The sequence below is a fragment of the Rhinoraja longicauda genome, chromosome 1 (assembly GCF_053455715.1).
Source record: "Rhinoraja longicauda isolate Sanriku21f chromosome 1, sRhiLon1.1, whole genome shotgun sequence".
Taxonomy (NCBI): Eukaryota; Metazoa; Chordata; class Chondrichthyes; order Rajiformes; family Arhynchobatidae; genus Rhinoraja; species Rhinoraja longicauda.
In genome coordinates, this window is record NC_135953.1 from 102,535,719 (window position 1) to 102,557,773 (window position 22,055).

The window sequence follows — 22,055 nt, forward strand, 5'->3', positions numbered from 1 at the left end:
TGGACCTGCCCGGTTTAATGCCTCGCCTGTATGTAGCTTTTATAAAGTGATTAGTTTTAAAGTCACTGAAGCACTAAACGATTCTTTGGTCTGACCCAGTCTGCAGAAGAGTCTCGACCCGAAACGTCAACCCATTCCTTCTCTCCAGGGATGCTGCCTGTCCCGCTGAGTTACTCCAGCATTTTGTGTTTGTCTGTAGTTCGTTCCTACACAACGGGTAAAATTGATAGCAGGTCCGTTTGAATTCCCTAGGCGTTTGTACTGCACTGAAGTCGATACTTTGACTGCAACCAGAACGCTAAAAAGACCGTTTCATTCCGTAAATCGAATGTGACTAGTTGGTGTGAACTGGAGACCTGCCAGTGGAACTGCAAATGCTGGTTTACAAAACAAGACACAGAGTACTGGAGTAACTCACCGCGGTAGGCAGCATCTCTGGAGAACAAACATGGATAGGTGACGGTTCGGGTCGGGAGCCTTGCGGGCGTTGCAACGCCTTGTCTCCATGGTTGTTCTGAGATGCCGCCCTGACCCGCTGAGTTTAGACTTGAGACTTTACGCCAGCACTTTGTATCTTCATCTGCCAGAGATACCGCGGAGACGCCTCTTGGACAACTCGCCCCTCTGCGGACTTTTCTCCGGCCTCTAGCCCTTGCAGTGCATGCAACCCTTTCCTTGAAGCAAAACAAGCTCTCCCGTTTTCTGCCCAAAACTTCTCGATTTCAGCCTCCACTCTTTCCGGACTCGCGATCGGGAAGAAACCAATCTATTTTTATTTCATTTCAAACGCCTCCATCAAACATTGGGATAGAACGTAGTCAACCCCTTTATCATAGAATCATGGAGCACCGAAACAAGCTCTTCGGCCCAATGTCCACCAAGCTGCCCCGTCTAAGCCAGTTCCCCGCATTTGGTCCTTATTCCTCTAATCCTGTCCTACCCATATACCTGTCCAAGTATCCTTTAAATGTTGTTATTGTATCCGCCTCAACTATCTTCTCTGGTAGCTCGTTTCATATATTCACCGCCAACTGTGTGAAAAAGTTGCCCTTTCGTTCCTATTAAATCTTTCCCCTCTCGCCTTAAACCTATGTCCTCTGGTTCCCCTACTCTGGGTAAAAGACTGTGCATTCATCCTGTCCATCCCCCTCATGATCTTTTCCACCTCTATGAGATCGCCCCTCATCCTCCTGCGCTCCAAGGACTAAAGTCCTAGCCTGCTCAGTCTCTCCCTAGAATTCAAGCCCTCAAGTCCTGGCAACATCATCGAAAATTCCCTTTGCAAAAAGAGAACGTCTGTTCAAAACAGACGTCTGTCTTAAATTTGCAGAGAATCCATCGATTACTGACGGACACTTTAGTCTGTGCAGTTTGCAGATTCAAAACTCCACGCTGGTGGCAAATGGGACCTTCGCTTCCTCTCCAGGAACCGAGTTCTCCTCTGGGTCATTGAGCAGAGCCGCAACTGTGACTTCGTGGGGTTGCAGGATGGAGAGGTCCCGGGCTGTTGATGGCGGCTCATGCAGCATGGGGAACATGGATAGGTGACATTATACAAAGTGCCGGAGTAACTCAGGCACTAAGTTACTTATTGTCAGGCAGCATCTCTGGAGAACGTGGATAAGTGACAGTATTCAAAGTGCTGGAGTAACTCAGACACAAAGTGCTGGAGTAACTCAGCGGATCACGCAACATCTCTGGAGAACGTGGATAAGTGACAGTATTCAAAGTGCTGGCGTAACTCAGACACAAAGTGCTGGAGTAACTCAGACACAAAGTGCTGGAGTAACTCAGACACAAAGTGCTGGAGTAACTCAGCGGGTCACGCAACACCTCTGGAGAACATGGGTAGATGACATTTCAGGTTGGGACCCTTCTACAAACCGAAGAAGGGTCCCGACCCCGAAACCTCACCTATCCATGTTCTCCAGTGATGCTGCCTGACCCGTTGAGTTACGCCAGCATTTTGTGTTTTTATTTTGTAAACCGCCATCAGCAGTTCCTAGCATCTCCCGAAATGTTTAACGCCACCAAAACAAACACAATCCGTGGAGTACATGACCCAACTCCCAAAGAAAACACCAGACTAAATCGGTGTTCTTCCCCCAACGCTTTGCCGGCGGGACATCCCAAAGTGCATCATGTGATGGACTCCAGACACTCTCTCACCTGGCTCCCGGACGGGTTCTTCTTGTTCACCTTCGCCTGTTGGATGGCAGTGGATCTGTTGGTGGGCAGTTGATCCGGTGACTGCCCTCCACCCGGAGTCTTGATGGAGTTGACCTTGGGTCTGCTGCTGTCTATCCTTTGGATGCCCAGGATGAGGAGCCCGGTCCAGAGGAGCAGTAAGCTGCTCGGGGACATGACTGGAGCCTTGCACAGCGAGGGAGAGAGGGGGGTGAGGGCTGGGCGAGGGGCTCCAGCTGCTGTTCTTGTGTAGCTCCCTTTAACGGAGCTCGGACTAGGACAGGGTTAGTTAGGCTCGAGTGCGCGGCGACCGGGATATCCCAGTGAAGGATTTATCGGTGAAGGACATTCAATTATAATGTCTTTCAGTGAGGTCGCCTGCGATCGCAACAAGCCTGAAGCCGCAGGTTCGCCGTGTGCGACCCTTCAGTTCAGTGCTCCACTATTTATAGACCCTGCTCCTCCACCCTGCCATGCGGGAGATGACGGGCTGCGTGGGGAGGGAGGGAGGGAGGGAGGGGGTGGGGGTGTAGGGTCAGATGCAGATGCAGGCGGGTCTCGTCTCCCCTCCCCTCCCCTCCCCTCCCCGCCACCGCAGTAACCACCTCCCTTCCCCATCCTGACGCGATCGGCTGAAACCCACAGCGTGAGAGGGAGCGAAGGGGAATGAACGCGTGTGGGAGAAAAGCAGAGAGGGTGGGTGGGGGAGTTGAAGGGCAGATTGCATCGCGCGTTATTTGTCTGGTTGTTGTTGAAACGGAAACGTTAGGAGATTTTAAAAACACACAATCTGTTTGAACTCCAACAGATACAGCACGGAAGCAGGCCCTTCGGCCCACCCAGTCCTCGCCGACCCGTGCACACACACTAGCTCTACACACTCACTGCACACTAAGGGGCAATTCACAGAGGCACATCAACATACGCGCGTCTTTAGGGTGTAGGGGGGGGGGGGGGGAGGAACCGGAGCTCCCGGAGGAACCCCACGCGGTCAAACGTGCAAACTCCACACAGACACCACCCAGGATCAGGATGGAAGCAGGGTCTCCGGCGCTGTGAGGCATCATTGAGCCGTCGCCGACGGGGCAAGTTGTCTGATCAGCCAGACACAAAATACTTGTAATAACTAGCATTGCTGGAGAAAAGGAATAGGTGACACTTCAGGTCCAGACCCTCCTTCAGACCAGATCAGTTCCCGTGTTATTGGCAAGATATTGACCCCCCCTCCCTCTCCCCCTCCCTCTCCCCCTCGACTCATTCTCTTTCCGTCCTAGAAACAGCGAGCCAAACTTTCCATTCGGAGATAGACACAAAATGCTGGAGTAACTCAGCGGGTCAGGCAGCATCTCTGGAGAGAAGGTATGGGTGGCGTTTCGGGTCGAGACCCTCCTTCAGACCAGAGATACAGACGATAAAGTGGAGAGATAAAGAGTAATGATTGAAAGATATACGGAGGTTTGGAGAATACATTTCCCCTCCCTCTCCCCAACGTGGACGGCGGGGGTGAGGGAGGGAGGGAGGGAGGGGGGTAAGAGAGAAAGGCTAACATTAGGTATTTTAGATGTATGCTATAGATCTTGTCATAGACCCGGGGGACAAAGTAATAGTGGGCTCCCGCCCCTTCATCAACTCGACGTGTCTGTCGGCCCTTGTGTCCTGGTCTCCGTGGGGGAAAGGCTCCAGTGTGGAGAATCTGTCGATCGCCCGGTGTTGTCCATAAACAACAGACAATAGGTGCAGGAGGAGGCCATTCAGCCCTTCGAGCCAGCACCGCCATTCAATGTGATCATGGCTGATCATTCTCAATCAGTACCCCGTTCCTGCCTTCTCCCCATACCCCCTGACTCCGCTATCCTTCAGAGCTCTATCTAGCTCTCTCTTGAATGCTTGGGCCACATGTGGCGAATCGCCGGTCCAGATGTGATTGATTTCATTCCTCGCTTGAGAGGGGTAGGGGGATGAAGGGGGGGGGGGGGGGGGGGGGAATGAGGAAATGTTCCAGGACGAGTGATCTCAATGCTCAAAACTGCTGGGAATTTTAACCTTTGACATGTTTCCAGGTTCCCGGTCCCAATTGGCACATTTTCACCACGGATGCACGATTTCTCGTCACCTTCGTCCCACAAATGATGGCCTGAGCTCCCTTTCATTCATCCTTGAACACAAAAGTCCATTGCTGTTCCTGCGCCGCCCTCCTCCTTCATCTGCCTGTGAACTCTTAGTCACAGTGAAAGCGCTCAGTCCGCCTTGGCCCCACACGATCCCCCGTTACCAAACAGTTTAACTCATCTTTCCATTCCAACATTGACTTTTCTGTCCTGGTCCTCCTCCATTGCCGGAGGGAAGCCACACGCAAATTGGAGGAACAGCACCTCATATTTTGCTTGGGCAGCATACGACCCAGCCGTATGAACGTTGGTTGATCTAATTTCAAATTATTCCTGCATTCCTCCCCCGCCCCCTTCCTTTACTGGTCCCATTAATTCCACTGTTCGCATCCTCAGCCAACAATGAACCATTATGAGCTCCACCATTCCTCAGGTAATCGTTTCCGTCCCTGTTTAGTTCTGGACTTTTCTGGACTCCAGTTTCCAACCCCCCCCCCCCCCCCCCCTCCCCCTCTCCTCTCCATTCCCTCAGTTGTACAATGTGGTTTTACATTGTCTCTCTGAGCTGTCTGGTATATTTTTACGAGGATGTTGCCAGGATTTTACGAAGATGTTGCCAGGACTCGAAGGCCTGAGCTACAGGGAGAGGTTGAGCAGGCTAGGACTTTATTCCTTGGAACACAGGAGGATGAGGGGTGATCTGATAGAAGTGTACACAATGGTGAAGGGAATAGATAGGGTAAATGCACAGAGCATTTTCCCGAGAGTAATGGAATCAAGAAATGGAGGTCATAGGTTTAAGGTGAGAGGGAAAGATTTAATAGGAACTTGATGGGTAATTTTTACACAAATGGGTGATAGGTATATTGAATGAGCTGCCAGTGGAGATAGTTGAGGCAGGTACTATCATAATATTTTTTTTAAACAGTTGGACAGTTACCTTAAGATAGGTTTAGAGGGATATGGGCAAAGGCAGGCAGGCAGGTGGGACGAGAGTAGATGGGGCATGTTGGTTGGTTTGGGCAAGTTGTACCTAAGGGACTGTTTCCACACTTTATGACTCTACAATTCTATATCCAGCATATTTGTTATTAATTTCAGATTTGCAGTGACTGTAGTTCTCTTTATCTCACAGTTACAGCTTTGTATGTTCATTCTCTTCCTTCCATTGACATCTGTTTCAGACGGATCAGGTACATTTATTAAGACTTCACTACCCTCTGTCAGTCTGCACTGTCACAGCTTGGATCCCTTCCTTTCAAGCCTAATATGGACTCAGTTTCCTGGAACAAAGAAGACTGAGAGGTAACCTGACAGAAATAAATCAGATTAAGAAATCATACACAGGGCAGACAATCAAAATCTGTTTTCCTGAGGCAGGCATAACAAAATCAAGAGTGCATGAGTTTAAATGAGAGGAAGGAGTTTTAAAGGGGAGCTGAGGAGAACGTTTTATTCATATGGCTGATATCTGGAACTTACTGTCAGAGGAGGTGATGGAATCACATTCAATCACCATGTGTACGAGGCACTTAAGCTGGCACTAGCATAGGCAAGGCCTTGAGGGATACTGACTCAATGAGGGCAGATGGGATGAGTGTCCATGGGTAATAGTGGTGGGTTGGATGGTTCTCTGCTGTTCCATAACTCTTTCCCCACCCAGTCTGGGTTGCATGTGACTATAGATTCACCAACGTAGTTGAGTTTTACCTGCCCATGAGATCAGTAGGGAGGGACAACAAGTACAGACCTGGCCTGTGGAAACCATTTCCCACAAAGTATGCAATAAGAAACACCCTTTTTAATTTATGTTACTAATCATGGGTTGGTACTTACATAGATTTGACCTGAGGGGGCATTCACATTGTGACATGTTAAGTTGTTAATTAACTTGAAATTCCTCCATTGCTCTCCATGTGCAACATGAAGACCTGAAAGTGACAAGTAGTTTAGTTTAGTTTAGTTTAGTTTATTGTCACGTGTACCGAGGTACAGTGAAGAGCTGTTGTTGCGTGCTAACCAGTCTTTGGAAAGACTCTACATGATTGTGTAACTGACCGCACTATGCAGATACATGATAAAGGGACTAATGTTTACTGCAAGATAATGATAGTCCAAGGGTCTTCAATGGGGTAGATAGTAGCTCAGGACTGCTCTCTAGTTGTTGGTAGGATGGTTCAGTTGACTGAGAACAGCAGGGAAGAAACTGTCCCTGAATCTGGAGGTGTGCATTTTCACACTTCTGTACCTCTTGCCTGATGGGAGAGGGGGTGACCAGGGTGACACTCATCCTTGCCAAGGCAGTGTGCAGTGTGGATGGAGTTAATGGAAGGGAGGTTGGTTTGTGTGATGGACTGGGCTGTGTCCACAACTCTCTTCAATTTCTTGTGGTTTTGGTTAGCAGACAGAAAGTGGGGATAAATGGGTCCCTTTCAGAATGTCAGGTAGTGACTAGTGGGGTACCGCAAGGCTCGGTGCTGGGACGGCAGCTATTTACAATATACATTAATGACTTGGATGAAGGGATTAAAAGTACCATTAGCAAATTTGCAGATGATACAAAGCTGGGTGGTAGTGTGAACTGTGAGGAAGATGCTTGAGGTTGCAGTGTGACTTGGACAGGTTGTGTGAGCGGGCGGATGCATGGCAGATGCAGTTTAATGTGGATAAGTGTGAGGTTATCCACTTTGGTGGTAAGAATAGGAAGGCAGATTATTATCTGAATTGTGTCAAATTAGGAAAAGGGGACGTACAACGAGATCTGGGTGTCCTAGTGCATCAGTCACTGAAAGGAAGCAAGCAGGTACAGCAGGCAGTGAAGAAAGCCAAAGGAATGTTGGCCTTCATAACAAGAGGAGTTGAGTATAAGAGCAAAGAGGTCCTTCTGCAGTTGTACAGGGCCCTAGTGAGACCGCACCTGGAGCACTGTGTGCAGTTTTGGTCTCCAAATTTGAGGAAGGATATTCTTGCTATTGAGGGCGTGCAGCATAGGTTTACTAGGTTAATTCCTGGAATGGCAGGACTGTCATATGTTGAAAGACTGGAGCGACTAGGCTTGTATACACAGGAATTTAGAAGGATGAGAGCGGATCTTATCGAAACATATAAGATTATTAAGGGGTTGGACACGTTAGAGGCAGGAAACATGTTCCCAATGTTGGGGGAGTCCAGAACCAGGGGCCACATTTTAAGAATATGTGGTAGGCCATTTAGAACGAAGATGAGGAATAACTTTTTCAGTTAGAGAGTTGTAAATCTGTGGAATTCTCTGTCTCAGAAGGCAGTGGAGGCCAATTCTCTGAATGCATTCAAGAGAGAGCTAGATACTCTTAAGGATAGCTGAGTCAGGGGGTATGGGGAGAAGGCAGGAATGGGGAACTGATTGAGAATGATCAGCCATGATCACATTGAATGGTGGTGCTGGCTCGAAGGGCCGAATGGCCTACTCCTGCACCTATTGTCTATTGTCTATTGGAGCTGTTTCCAAACCATGCTGACACAATGCCTTCCAGTGAATGACTAAAACAGCCATCTGTCCATGTGAATAATAATTTCTATTGAACAATAGTAGACCATAAAAATCATAATCGTAATCGTAATCGTCATTTATTAGCCAAGTATGTTTTGCAACATACGAGGAATTCGGTTTGCCACACAGTCATACCAAAAAAGCAACAAGATACACAACTACATAAAAATTTAACATAAACATTCACCACCGCGGCTCCTCCATATTCCCTACTGTGATGGAAGGCAATAAAGTTTTATCTTCTTTCCTCCTTTTATACCGCGGTCGGGGGAGTTGAACCATCTGCAGTCGGGGTGATTGAAGCTCCACAGCCGGCGATTGAATCTCCCATGCCAGGGCGATCGAAGCTCCCACGTTGGGATGATCGAAGCTCCCGCGATCGGGGTGGGTTGAAGCTCCTGTGGTTGGAGCTCCTGAAGTCGGTCGCTAAACAGGGACCGCGAGCTCCACGATGTTAAAGTCCGCAGGCTCCCGCGGTTGGAGCTCCCACGGTCCCAACAGGACGCCGCCAGCTACACGATATTAGGCCACAGTGCAGACGGAGATACGACACGGAAAAAGTTGCATCTCCGTCGAGGAAGGAGATTTGAAAAGTTTTCCCTATCCCCCCCCCCCCCCCGCCACCACATAATACAAAACTAAAGATAAACTAAAACATACATTTTTGAAAAAAAACCTAAAAACACAAAGAAGGAAAAAGACGCGGCAGACCGTACATCTCAAAAAGTATTAGCTTCAATAGCTATTTGGATTGGAAGAGTTTATTTGCTGTTCAGTCATATTTAAAAGCAATTAGACCAAGTGGACCCGTTGGGCCCAAACCTCTCCTGCATTGGTGCAGCACCCTCTCCCCCCCCCTCCCTCCCTTCCTCCCTCTCTCCTCCCTTCCTAGGAGATAGATTTAAACTTTAAAATGTGGATAACAAAAAATTTAACAGCGATTTCAATGAAACTTCTCCCATTAGCACCAAAGGGACGACGGTGAGTAAGGTGGGTCTAAAATTGTCGCGCTATCATGTACCGTTTTGGCTGTAGTTCAGGAACTAACAAATAAACAAACGAGTGTTTTAGTATATAGATGAAAAGCCAGTGTCTGTTCAGTGAAGGCTGTAGCTTGACATTGTAACTTTTGGAATAATGTGGCAGGCACGATAATTTCCTGCCTCCTCTATTACATTCAGGTGCTGAATACTGAGGCACTTTCACACAGAACACATGTCTGCACAAAGTTTTGTTTTTACTGTTATACTGCCCAACCCCTTCCCACCTTGGTGTAGCTGTGATGGTGGCTGCCTTTATATGGTTCATTAACATCAGAACTCAGAACACAAAACATGGTGGTTATAGAGACAGCCACATCATTTTGACCAAAAGTTATTTTGCTCTCTTTGAGATATTGGAACTATAATTTACTGTACCCTTATTTTGTATGATAAACAAAATGACAAAAAAGTCATTTGGAGTAACTCAGTGGGTCAGGCAGCATCTTTGGAGAACATGGATAGGTGATGTTTCAGGTCGATACCTTTCCTCAGACTCAGCATGCATAGGTGACATTTCAGGTCGAGACCCTTCTTCAGAATTGTTTCGTGATATTTGTTGTCACACCAGCTGACCTTATGAATGCTTCCCTGTATACGACTTTACAATCAGCTAATATTGGAATAGAACTAATGTCTGACACACTACAGCTCTAACTTCTTGTGTAAGGCAAGACTTTGCTGTTTAAGATCATTGGTAGACACCCGGGTTGATTACTGACCTTGGGTGCTGTCTGTGTGGAGTTTGCACATCCATCATGTGACCGTGTGGGTTTCCTATGGGCGCTCAGGTTTCCCCCCACATCTCAAAGACGTGCGGATTTGTAGGTTAATTGGCCTCCGTAAATTGCCACGTGTGTAGGGAGTGGATGAGAAAGTGGAATAACATGGAACTAGTGTTCACTAGGTGGCCTGGACTGGGTGGGCTGAAGGGAATATTTCCATGTTGTGTCTCTAAATTAAACTAAACTAGAACAGTACAGCATGAAACATAATGTGCCGAACATAATGCTAAGACCAACTCTTAGCTGCCTGCACATAATCCATATCCCTCCATTCCCTGCATTTATCCATGTTCCCCTCCAAAAGTCTCTTAAATGCCACTATCAGATTCTGTCTACACCACCACCCCTGGCAGCATGTTCCAAGTACTTACTGTGTAAAAAAAACTCACCCCAATCACCTTTCAGCTGTGCCCTCTACTATTTCATATTTCCATTCTGGGAAAAAGGTTCTGACTCTCTATCTATGGTCTGTCTACCCTAAATCTATTTAATTCATAATGTTCACAATGTTCTCTTGCTGCTCAGAATGTTACAAGGAACATTAGAGCATTTTGGGCACCTCTCTCTCTGAAAGAAAGGATACGGTGGAATTGTTTTTATGTGTCTAGTTTGGTCATCTGAATGGATAAGCCAAAAACAAAGGAATCTGCATCCACATCCAACTGAAAGCTCAGGCATCACAAAAAGTGACAATTAATCATTTGGGACAAAACATCAACTGGTTAGAAACAAACATCTAGAAACAAGAAACTGCAGATGCTGGTTTACACAAAATGGACACAAAGTGCTGGCGTAACTCAGTGGGTCAAGCAGTACCTTTAGACTTTAGAGATACAGCGTGGAAGCAGGTCCTTCAGCTCGCCAAGTCTGGGCCGACCAGCGATCCCACCACACACTAATACTATCCTACACATACTAGGGACAATTTACAATTTTACCTGAGCCAATTAACCTACAAACCTGTACGTCTTTGGAGTAAGGGAGGAAACCGGAGCACCCGGAGAAATCCCAGCCTGACAGTTCCTCCTCCAATGTCAGAGTGAGGCCCAACGCAAATTGAAGGAACAGCATCTCATATCTCATATGGGCAGCTTACAACCCAGCGGTATGAATGTCAGCTTCTCTAACTTCAAGTAACCCTTGCTTTTCCCTCTCTCTCCATACCTTCCTCATCCTGGTTTTCCGACCAGTCTGACTGTCTTTGTATGCGTTGTTGTCACCTTCCCCTAACAATTAACTATTCTACATTCTTCTTGAACTTACTCCCCTTTGATGTCTCGTTTTCACACATTATCCTTCCATATCCCTGTGTCTCCCTCTCCCGACTCTCAGCCTGAATAAGGGTCTAGACCCAAAACGTCATCCATTCCTTCTATCCAGAGATGCTGCCTAAACTGCTGAGTTACCCCAGCGTTTTGTGTCTATCTTCAGTGTAAACCAGCATCTGCAGTTCCTTCCTACACAAATACATTGGATAATGAGTTTTTCATGAATATCAATACAGAAAAAGGTATTTTGATATGGGTCTAGCTAAAAAGGACAGAATTATCAAAATTCACATTATAAGCACTGAGCCTTAAAATTGTGGTAGAAAATGACTACGTTTTGTGTGTTACAGCTATTATTCATTGCTTCGACCGTATTTCCAGAAGCTGTTTTTTAAATGCTCCTTTTAGGAGGCACTCCAGGGAACCAATAAAGAGGTTTTGCATCAATTATGTTCTAATGTTTGCGCCATTAATCATCCACAGAGGTGTTACTGTCACCTCAAAGAATGGTTTTATAACCGTTTGGCAGAAGGTGAGGGCAAAGCCAGAGTGATAGTTTATTTCCCAGCCTGCAGGATAACGATCATATGTTATTAGGAGAGGAGAGGGGAACACTTAAGCTCAGTCTGCCTTGGCCTATGCAATCTCCCGCTTACCAAACATTTGAACTCCCCTTCCCATTTCCATACTGACTTTTCTGCCCTGGGCTTCCTCCGCTGTCAGAGGGAGGCCACACACAAACTGGAGGAACAGCAACTCATATTTTGCTTGCGCAACTTACAACCCAACAGTATGAACATCGATTTATCTCATTTCAAGTAACTCCTGCATTCCCTCCCTAGTCGTCCTTCTAGTTCCACTGTTTGCATCCCTGTATCCCTTTGTTATCAACTCTTCCCCATCCAACAATGGGCCATTGTGGGCTCCACCCTTCCTTGGTCATCTGTTGCCAGCCCTGATTTGTTCTGGCTTTCTCCTGCCTTTAATTTCCGCTCCCGACCCCTCTACTCTCAGTCTGAAGAATGGTTCCGACCCAAAACGCCACCCATCCCTTTTCTCCAGAGATGCTGCCTGACCAGCTGAGTTACTCCAGCACTTTGTGTCTATCTTCAATTATATGGTATGGCTCGTTTTGACACCCGTCAGTCAACTGAGTTGTGGATCCGTTGCAAAAATACTGCACGATTTACGACTAGTTCAAAACATCTAACTGACGGGCCACACCATCATTCAATGTAGTGTAGGAAAATAACTGCAGATGCTGGTAATAATACAAAACGGGGCTTCCCCTCTTCCATTATAGATGAGGCTCTCACTAGGGCCTCCTCTATATCCCGCAGCACCACTGAGGCCCACTGGAAATTGGAGGAACAGCACCTCATATTTCGCTTGGGCAGCTTGCAGCCCAGCAGTATGAACATTGACTTCTCCAACTTTAGATAGTTCCTCTGTCCCTCTCTTCCCCTCCCCTTCCCAGTTCTCCCTCTATCTTCCTGTCTCCACCTATATCCTTCCTTTGTCCCGCCCCCCTGACATCAGTCTGAAGAAGGGTCTTGACCCGAAACGTCACCCAATCCTTCTCTCCTGAGATGCTGCCTGACCTCCTGAGTTACTCCAGCATTTTGTGAATAAACACCATCATTCAATGGTTACTAACAAATAGAATGTACATTGTTTAGTTTAGTTTAGAGATGCAGTGTGGAAACAGGCCCTTCGGCCCACCGAGTCCATGCCGACCAGCGATCTCTGCCCATTAACACTATCCTATACACACTTGGTACAATTTACAATTTTACCAAGCCAATTAACCTCCAAACCTGTACATCTTTGGAGTGTGCGAGGAAACCGCAGCTCCCTCCCAAAGAAAATCTACGCGGTCACAGGGAGATCGTACAAACTCCGTACAGATAGCACCCGTAGTTAGGATCGAACCCGGGATTCTGGTGATGTAAGGCAGCATCTCTACCCCTGTGCCACTGTGCAGCCCTTGTGTTCATTGTTCATTGTGTTCATGTTTTATAGGGGGGCATATTTTCTCACACTCAAATGTTAAGTCAATGCACTCTGGGTTGTACCTAACCAATTACATTCTACATTTTGGTTTTCGTAGATTGCAATGTGCTAAATTGAACCATTGAAAGTTAGCTATTGGTTTTGACATGACGTTAAATCATGCACGGTGTTTAATATCGCTTTCGCTCTAAATTCATAAATGTGTCCGGGAAAGCAAAGTGTTCTGGCTACCTTTGTTTTGGAGGGAGTTTAATTTAAGCTGTAGGAATTCCATTAAAGCTCCTCCGTTTTTAAATAACGGTTAGCAAAACCGCGGGGAATGAATGAACTGGATTCTCAAAAATGTAAAAATAGAATTAAAAGCATTAGCAAAATTCAGTAACAGAAAATAAAAGTGGTAAAAAAATGACTATTTTAATACTTATGAAGAATTAGTGTATCATAAATCAGCTCTGTGAAATATGTACCATTAACACCTCTTTTCTCCACCACTTGAGGAATGCGATGCATGGTACAAACGTCTGCAGCATTAAAATACAAAACATTAGCATGACTCTCACTGGCAGTAAATTCATGCCAGATTATTTGCCACAATAAACTGCATTCCTTCTTGTGCTCTCGGAAAAGAACTAGTATAGTTTTAGAGACACAGGGAACTGCAGATGCTGTAACATTGTATAAAAGACAAAGTGCTGGAATAACTCAGTGGGTTGGCGACACCGTGGCGAAGCAGTTGCTGCCTGACAGCACCAGCGACCCGGGTTCGATCCTGACCTCGGGTGATGTCTATACAGATTATGTACGTTCTCCATCTGACCGCGTGGGTTTTCTCTGGGTGCCCTAGTTTCCTACCACACTCGAAAGACATACAGGCTTGTAGGTTAATTGGCTTCTGTAAATTGTAAATTGTTCCGACTGTGTGTAGGATGACGCAAGTGTATGAGGTGTTCACTGGTCAGCACGGACTCAGGCCAAAGGGCCTATTTCCATACTGTATCTTTAAAGTCTAAAGTCTAATGGGTCAGGCAGCATCTGTGGAGGGAATGGAAAGGTGACATTTCAGGTCGCGACCCTAGTTCAGCCTCTTTTTGGGTTGAGAACTTTCTTCATAATTTCATAATTTCACCTGGTTTTCTATGCCGCTGCTGCTGATGAATGGTCCAAAATCAATACATGAAAGAGGCAGCACGACCTGTCATTTAAGAATGGATTGAGGGACCAAAATCTACCAACAGGATGAAATGGCAGAAAGATGCACACACAAATGGTGGCACAGCTGGTCGAGCCACTGCGTCACAGCGTCAGAGACATAGTTTCAATCCTTACCTCGGGTGCTGTCTATGTGGAGTTTGCACGTTCTCCTTATGACTGCGTGTTTTCCCCGGATGCTCTGGTTTTCTTCTCCCACATTCCAAAGAGGTGCGGGTTTGCAGGTAAATTGGCCTCTGTAAAATTGCCCCTAATGGATCGGGCACGGATGAGAAAGTGTGATAACGTAGAACTAGTATGAATGGGCGATCAAAGGTTGGTGTGGAGGACGAAGAGAGACCCGGCGTGGGAAGGCTGCAGAGAAGGAAGAGGGACCATTGGGACTACGTTGAACACTTTGTAACTTTGTCGGCGTCCTATACGTGACGAATCATTGCTTTTTTTATTGCATGGTATGCAAAACAAAGAATTTCACATGGGATAATAAAGTATCATTCATTCATTCATTCATTCATTCATTCAAATGGGAGCTCAAGCCCTACAAAAAGCTGGAAATGGCTGGAGACAAGAATCCCATTGTAATACCATCGGTCTGGACTCTGAGTTTACATTTCACTCGTCTCTTCTTATCTGACACTCTTTGCCTCCTTTTCATATCTAGCTTTTGTCCACTCACCTGCCAAGCACCCCCCCCCCCCCCCTTACTTGCATCTACCTATCATTTTCCAGGCTTTGTCCTGATTGCACCCCTTTTTCCCACCTTTCCCCACATTCCCACACCACCATCTGTCTGAAGAAGGGTCCCCACCTGAATTGTCGCCTCTCCATGTTCTCCAGAGACGCTGCCTGACCCATTGCGTTCCTCAAGCACTTTGTCTTTAGTTTAGTTTAGTTTATTATTGTCACAGGTACAGTGAAAAGCTTTTTGTTGCATGCTGTCAGTCAGTGAAAAGACTATACATGCTTAGAATCAAGCTGTCCACAGTATACAGATACAGGATAAAGGGTATAATGTTTAGTGCTAAATAAAGTCCAGTAAAGTCCACTTACAGCTAGTTTGAAGATTTCCAATGGAGAAGATGAGAGGTCAGGATTGCTCGTGAGTAGTTGGAAGACAGTTCAGTTGCCTGATACCTGCTGGGAAGAAACTGCCCCTGAATCTGAAGATATGTGTTTTCAAATTTCTGTACCTCTTGCCTGATGGAAGAGGGGAGCAGAGGGAGTGACAAGGGTGAGACTAGTCCTTGATTATTCTTAAGAACTAGTCCTTGATTATTCCTAAGAACATGAATTGTGGAATTCTTTGCCACAGAAGGCTGTGGAGGCCAATTCAATGGATATTTTTAAGGCAGAGATAGATAGATTCTTGATGGGTATGGCTGTCAGGGAGATAGATTAGGCATGATTGAATGATGGAGTAGACCTGATGGGCCGAATGGCCTAATTCTGCTCCTATCACTTATGACCTTATGAAGCTATCAGCCATCTCTGTGTTTTTCTCCTGATCCCCGGATCTACAGTTCCTTGTGTCTCTGGACTCTGTTGTTTGATTCCACATGGAGAAATGAGAAGGAGATTGGTAACAGCATATGCAGTATCTGACACTCAGTAAATCTCATTGGCACATATGTAAAATGAGGAATTAGAGAAATCCAGATGGCTGGCAAATAGTGGTTATAAAAACCATCATCTCCAGCCAGCAATATTTGTCCAATGTGATATGACGTGTTCCTTTTAACGTTTAAAAGTTTTATGCATTCTTCCCCCTCCCCCCCCAATCTATTCTGTTGGGCTGGGTAAAGAAAACAAGCACCGAAGTAGTGAATCAAGTTGTACAGTGGGTGGTGTATGTCAACTGGAAAGTTATTGCTTGGTTTAAGTTGATGGCCGCTTTTCATAGATTTGTTATTATGCTGATACTGGGCAGATCCTAGCCAGGTCTCCCACATAAGAACCATATAGAACAAAGAACAGTACAGCACAAGAAAGAGTCACTCGGCTCACAATGTTTGTGCCGAACACGATGCCTCGTTAAATTGATCTCCTCTGCCTCTACATGATCCATATCCCTCCATTCCCTGTATATCCATGTGCCTATCTAAAAGCTTCTTAAATGTCACTGGCGTATCTGCCTCCACTACCACCCCTAGCAATGCATTCCATACTCCCGCCACTCTGTGTTAAAAATTTGCCCTGCACATCTCCATTCAACTTTCCCCCTCTCACCTTATAGCTATGCCCTCTAGTGTTGGACATTTCTACCCTGGGGAAAAAAGGTTCTGACTGTCTAGCCTATCTATGCCTCTCATAATTTTACATACTTCTATCAAGTCTCCCCTCAACCTCTGACATTCCAGAGAAACCGGAGTAATTTTCAGGCCAGGCGGCATCTGGAGAAAGAAACAGATATAGGGTAATAAAAGTATTCCCAGTGGCATCCTCTCCATGTGTATTTAAAAAGCCAGCCCACGCATTACAACATAACAGGTCAACTGGACTATAGATCTGAATTACAGAACTTGTATTTAAACCACAATTTCCACCATTTTCTTCAGCATGTGATGGAAGGTTTGTTAAAACCCTGATAGAAACAATACAAACTGTGAAATTGCAGATACTGGATATCTGAATTAAAAAGCAGGAAAAGGTGGAAGTAAAAGTGCGGCACAGTGGCACAGCAGTAAGATTTGCTGCCTTACAGCGCTGGAGACCCAGGTTAGATCCTGACTACAGGTGCTGTCTGTACAGAGTTTGCACCTTCTCCTTGTAACCATGGGGTTTTCTCTGGGTGCTCCGGTTTCCTCGCACATTCCAAAGACGTGCAGGTTTGAAGGTTAATTGGCTTCTGCAAATTGTCCCTGGTGTGTTGAATGATCACTAATGTATAGGTGATCATTGATCGGCGAGGACTCGGTGAGCTGAACAGCATGTTTCCACACTATATCACTAAACTAAATTAAACTTTTAAGGCCAGGCGGCATCTGTGGAGAAAGAAACAGATTTAGAGGAATAAAAGGCTTGATTTCATAAAAGAATGATTTCCAAATTTACTGCTGAGCATATGAGAGAAGATTAGAAATTTCTACAGAAGATTATCCTTAATGCATTAATGAAGGTGAAAGTGGTGTAGTACTAACATCATTTGGAGTCTTCTTCCTATAGAAACAAGGAACTGCAAAAAGACACAACATGCTGGAGTACTCAGGTAGCATCTCTGGAGGACATGGATAGATGACGTATCGGATCTGAAGTAGGATCAACCAGAAACGTCACCTGTCCATTCGCTCCACAGATGCTGCCTGACCCATTGAGTTCCTCAAGCAGTTTGTGTTTCAACCCATTCTGATATATTTTGGAAGAAATAATTTATTAATAGATTTGAATGTATTTATTGATTTATAAATTTGCACCCGTCGCATATCCAAACGCATTTCAATTGAAGACCGGTATTCATTTTGCAAAGCCATTTGGAGATTGACTAATGTGTTATGAAATTAGTCTCATTTCTATTGTGCTCAAGCCATCTTATTGATAAATCTTTGATTGCCAAAGTCATTCTCATTTCACGTCATACTCTTCATGAATTAAAGGTACCAGGATGTTTTCAGAAAAAATAACAAATAAGTATGATCCAGTGACAAAATGAAAATCGACAAGTTCTTTAAGCTCTACTACCTTTTTATTCTTCTGTGCATCATTGGAAAGTCAAGTGATGGAGTGAGCAAGACAAATTATTTTGGAATGAATGAGCTCATTTCCTATGACTTTGCAAAATAAATAAAGATCTTCAATTGAAATAGGCATAGATTTGGGAGATAACTGGACTAGGGACGAACGTGTGATTCAATCCCCGTTCTAAAGTAATTCTGTCCAAATTTTTAGGAGGAATTCATATCCACACATTATGCCCAGGTTATGGCAGAGTTCTGTTCCTGTGAACTGTTTGTAATCTGAACAGTTCGCAATTTGTTTAGAGCATCTTTAGCCCAAGATGTTTGCGCTGAACACGATGCAGTTAAATCGATGCCCTATGCCTGCATGTGATCCATACCCCTCCATTCACTGCATAGTCAAATAAGGATAGAAGAGGTGTGAAATGTGAAGTTAGGGGAAGGAATATCATATCATATCATATCATATATATACAGCGCGGAAACAGGCCTTTTCGGCCCACCAAGTCCGCACCGCCCAGCGATCCCCGCACACTAACACTATCCTACACACACTAGGGACAATTTTTTACATTTACCCAATCAATTAACCTACATACCTGCACGTCTTTGGAGTGCGGGAGGAAACCGAAGATCTTGGAGAAAACCCACGCAGGTCACGGGGAGAACGTACAAACTCCTTACAGTGCAGCACCCGTAGTCAGGATCGAACCTGAGTCTCCGGCGCTGCATTCGCTGTAAAGCAGCAACTCTACCGCTGCGCTACCGTGCCGCCATCTCCATATCAGTGGAGATGGATGGGGGATGAAATACCTACTTCATAAGATCATAAGTGATAGGAGTAGAATTAGACCATTCAGCCCATCAAGTCTACTCAGACATTCAATCATTGCTGATCTATCTCTCCCTCCTAACCCCATTTTCTTGCCTTCTCCCCATAACCTCTGACATCTGAACTAATCAAGAATCTATCTATTTCTGCCTTAAAAATATCCACTGACTTGGCCTTCACACCCTTCTGTGGCAAAGAATTCCACCGATTCACCACCCTCTGCCTAAAGAAATTTCTCCTCATCTCCTTCCTAAAAGAACGTCCTTTAATTCAGAGGCTATGACCTCTGGTCCTAGACTCTCCCACTCGTATCTCCCTCCACCACACACATGGAAGAAGAAGATGCCTGTAACCTCGTAACGGCTGGCAAATCCATCCCGTAATCCTCCGCTGCTCATTCGTATGTACGGACTGTAAATAAATTGGGCGTTTGTAAGCTGGGGAGGACGTGTGCAAGGAAAACTATCCAAATCTGTCACATAAGGGCTGTGATGCCTCAAGTGGTGAAAAGACGTAATTGCAATATAAAAAAAGACACAAAGTGCTGGAGTTATTCAGCGGGCCAGACAGCATCTGCAGCAGCACAGTGGCGCTATGATAGAGTTGCTGCCTTACAGCGCCAGAGACCCAGGTTCGATCCTGACAACGGGTGCTGTCTGTACGGAGTTTGTACATTCTCCCTGTGACCACATGGGTTTTCTCTGGGGGCTCATGTTTCCTTCCATGCTCCAAAAACGTACAGCTTTGTAGGTTAATTGGCTTTGTTAAGTTGTAAAATTATCCCTGGTGTGTGTAGGTTAGTGTACGGGGTGATCGCTGGTTTGCGCGGATTCGGTGGGCCAAAGGGCCTGTTGACGTGCTGTATCTTTAAACTCCAGTGCCTCTCTGAAGAATATGGATAGATAACGTTTTGAGTCAGGACCCTTCTTCAGACTGATTGTTGAGAAGGAAGCTGGGAGAGAGGAGAGTCCAAACAAAGCCTGGCAAGCAATAAGTGAACACAGGCGAGGGGTGGGGGGGGGGGGGGGTTAGGCGTTGATAGGCAGGTAGTTGGACAAAGGCCAGAGATGAAAAAAAATAGAAGGTGTGAGGCAACAGGATTGACGGGTTACAAATTGTGAAGCCAGAAGAAAAAATGTGATGGAAGCTGAGGGGAAAAAACAGTGCAAGTACAGGTGGGGTTGAGGGGGAGATAGGAGGGGTGTGGGGAGAAAGGGAAGGGGGAGGGTAACATGTTTAAAATGTGGATAAAGGAATTTATGATTGAAAAGACTGATGAGATTTCATATCCTTAAACGTTCTGGGACAAGAGGGCAGTGAGGAGCCTGTTATATGTCTGAGAGTCCGGAGTCACATGAAAGTTAAATTGTGACATAAGATGCCTTGTTCAAAATTACTGATATTACCCTTTTATTTCAGCTCTATTAGATCCTGACTACAGGTGTTGTCTGTATGGAGTTTGTATGGTCCCCCCATGAGCTGCATGGGTTTTCTCCGGGATCTCCAGTATCTTCCCACACTGCAAATACATGCAGGTTTGCTGGTTAATTGGCTCGGTATAATTGGGAATTGTCCTTAGTGTGTGTCTAGGATAGTGTAAGTGTGCGGAGATCGCTGGTCAGCGCGGACTAAGGGCCTATTTCTGCGCTGTATCTCTAAACTAAACTAAACTAAATTAATTTTGTGGGATCTGTTCCCATATTTCCAGATTATCAGTTCATTATCATAATCATAATACTCTGCTTGTCTAAATAATTCCAGGTGAAGAAAACATGTTGCAACTGTAGCCTTGACCAATTCATAAACTCTTAAAAGGGCACAGTTTCCTGGTCTCAGTAGCAAATACAAAAGAACAAAACCCCGCTGTAACCTGGGCCCACCTGTGGAAAGGAGTCCCTTGTGAAAATGCAGACATAATTACTTTAGACCAGGCGGTCAATCATACATTTCTTAAGATAGTCCCTCAGCACAAAAAAATGGTTGAGATCTATTTACTTTAGTTTTAGTTTAGAGAATGGAAACAGGCCCTTCGGCCCACCGAGTCCACACCGACCATCGATCATCCGTTCATTCTAGTTCCATGTTCTCCCACGTTTCCACCCACTCCCTACACACTAGGAGCAATTTGCAGAGGCCAATTAACCTACACATCCACGTGTCTTTGGGATGTGGGAGAAAGGCAAATCACGGTCACACAGACAATGTGCAAACCCAGCACAGTCAGCACCTGAGGTCAGGATCGAACTCGGGTCTCTGGCACTACCAGCTGCACCACCGTGCCACCCTCAAACGCTTAGAATTGCACACTGGTCTATGTTAACAAAAAATCCTATGCAAACAATTTGAAAAGCAACATGGACTGACTGCATTAACCCGAGGATAATGTACTCCTCAATCAAGATCTGAAGAAGAGTCCCGACCTGAAACATCATCTATCCATGCCTTCCATAGATTCTGCCTGATCCCCTAAGTTATTCTAGTAGTGAGTTCTACGCAAGATTCCAGCATGTATAGAATGGAGGCCAAGGGAAGATATTGTCAAGTTGGAAAGGGTACTGTGAAGATTTACGAGGATATTGCCAGAATTTGAGGGTGTGAGCTATCGGGATAGTTTGCGTAGGCTAGGACTCTATTCCTTGGAGCGCAGGAGGATGAGCGGTGATCTTATAGAGGTGTACAAAATCATGAGAGGAATAGATCGGGTAGACAGAGAGACAGAGTCTCTTGTCCAGAGTAGGGAATCGAGAACCAGAGGACATAGCTTTAAGGTGAAGGGGGAAAGATTTAATAGGAATCTGAGGGGTAACTTTTTCACACAAACAGTGGTGAGTGTACGGCTTGAGCTGCCAGAGGAGGTAGTTGAGGCAGGGACTATTGCAACATTTAAGAAACAGGTACATGATAGGACAGATTTAGAGGGATATGGGCTAACCACAGGCAGGCAGGTAGACCAGTGTAATGAGACATGTTGGTCAGTGTGGGAAAGTTGGGCTGTAGAGGCCTATTTCCACACTGTATGACTCTATGACTATGACTCTATGACTCTTCCAGGGACTGCGTGTTGTAGCATTGGCGGGAAGGGAGGTGACCTCATCTATTGTATACGTTGTTCAAGGTGTGGACTCTTAAGCATTGGCGAGACCAAACGTAGACTGGGCAATTGTTTCGCTGAGCGCCTTCGCTCAGGTTCACCAATCTTCCAGTTACTAAATACTAATTTACCTTCCCATTCCAACGCTGACCTTTCTGTCCTAGGTCTCCACTACTGTGAGAGTGAGGACAAAAGCAAATTGGAGGAACAGCATCTAATATTTTGCTTGGGCAGCTTACAACCCAGTGGTATGATATTGATTTCTCTAACTTCAAGTAATCCTTGCATACTCTCTATCTATCTATCCCTCCCCCACCCAAGT

At 45.6% G+C, this 22,055-nt stretch overlaps 1 protein-coding gene and 1 long non-coding RNA gene across 2 annotated transcripts in view; one reads left to right on the plus strand and one right to left on the minus strand.

Annotated features, from left to right (window-relative positions):
• Nucleotides 1-2,364, minus strand: part of dkk2 (dickkopf WNT signaling pathway inhibitor 2) — a 37,939-nt gene extending 35,575 nt beyond the window's left edge. Inside the window, exon 1 of the mRNA XM_078411655.1 lies at nt 2,170-2,364. Coding sequence (XP_078267781.1) covers nt 2,170-2,364 — 195 coding nt within the window. The remainder of the gene's footprint in view (nt 1-2,169) is intronic.
• Nucleotides 1-22,055, plus strand: part of LOC144600177 (uncharacterized) — a 223,800-nt gene that overhangs the window by 142,175 nt on the left and 59,570 nt on the right. The gene's annotated exons all lie outside the window — the stretch shown is intronic.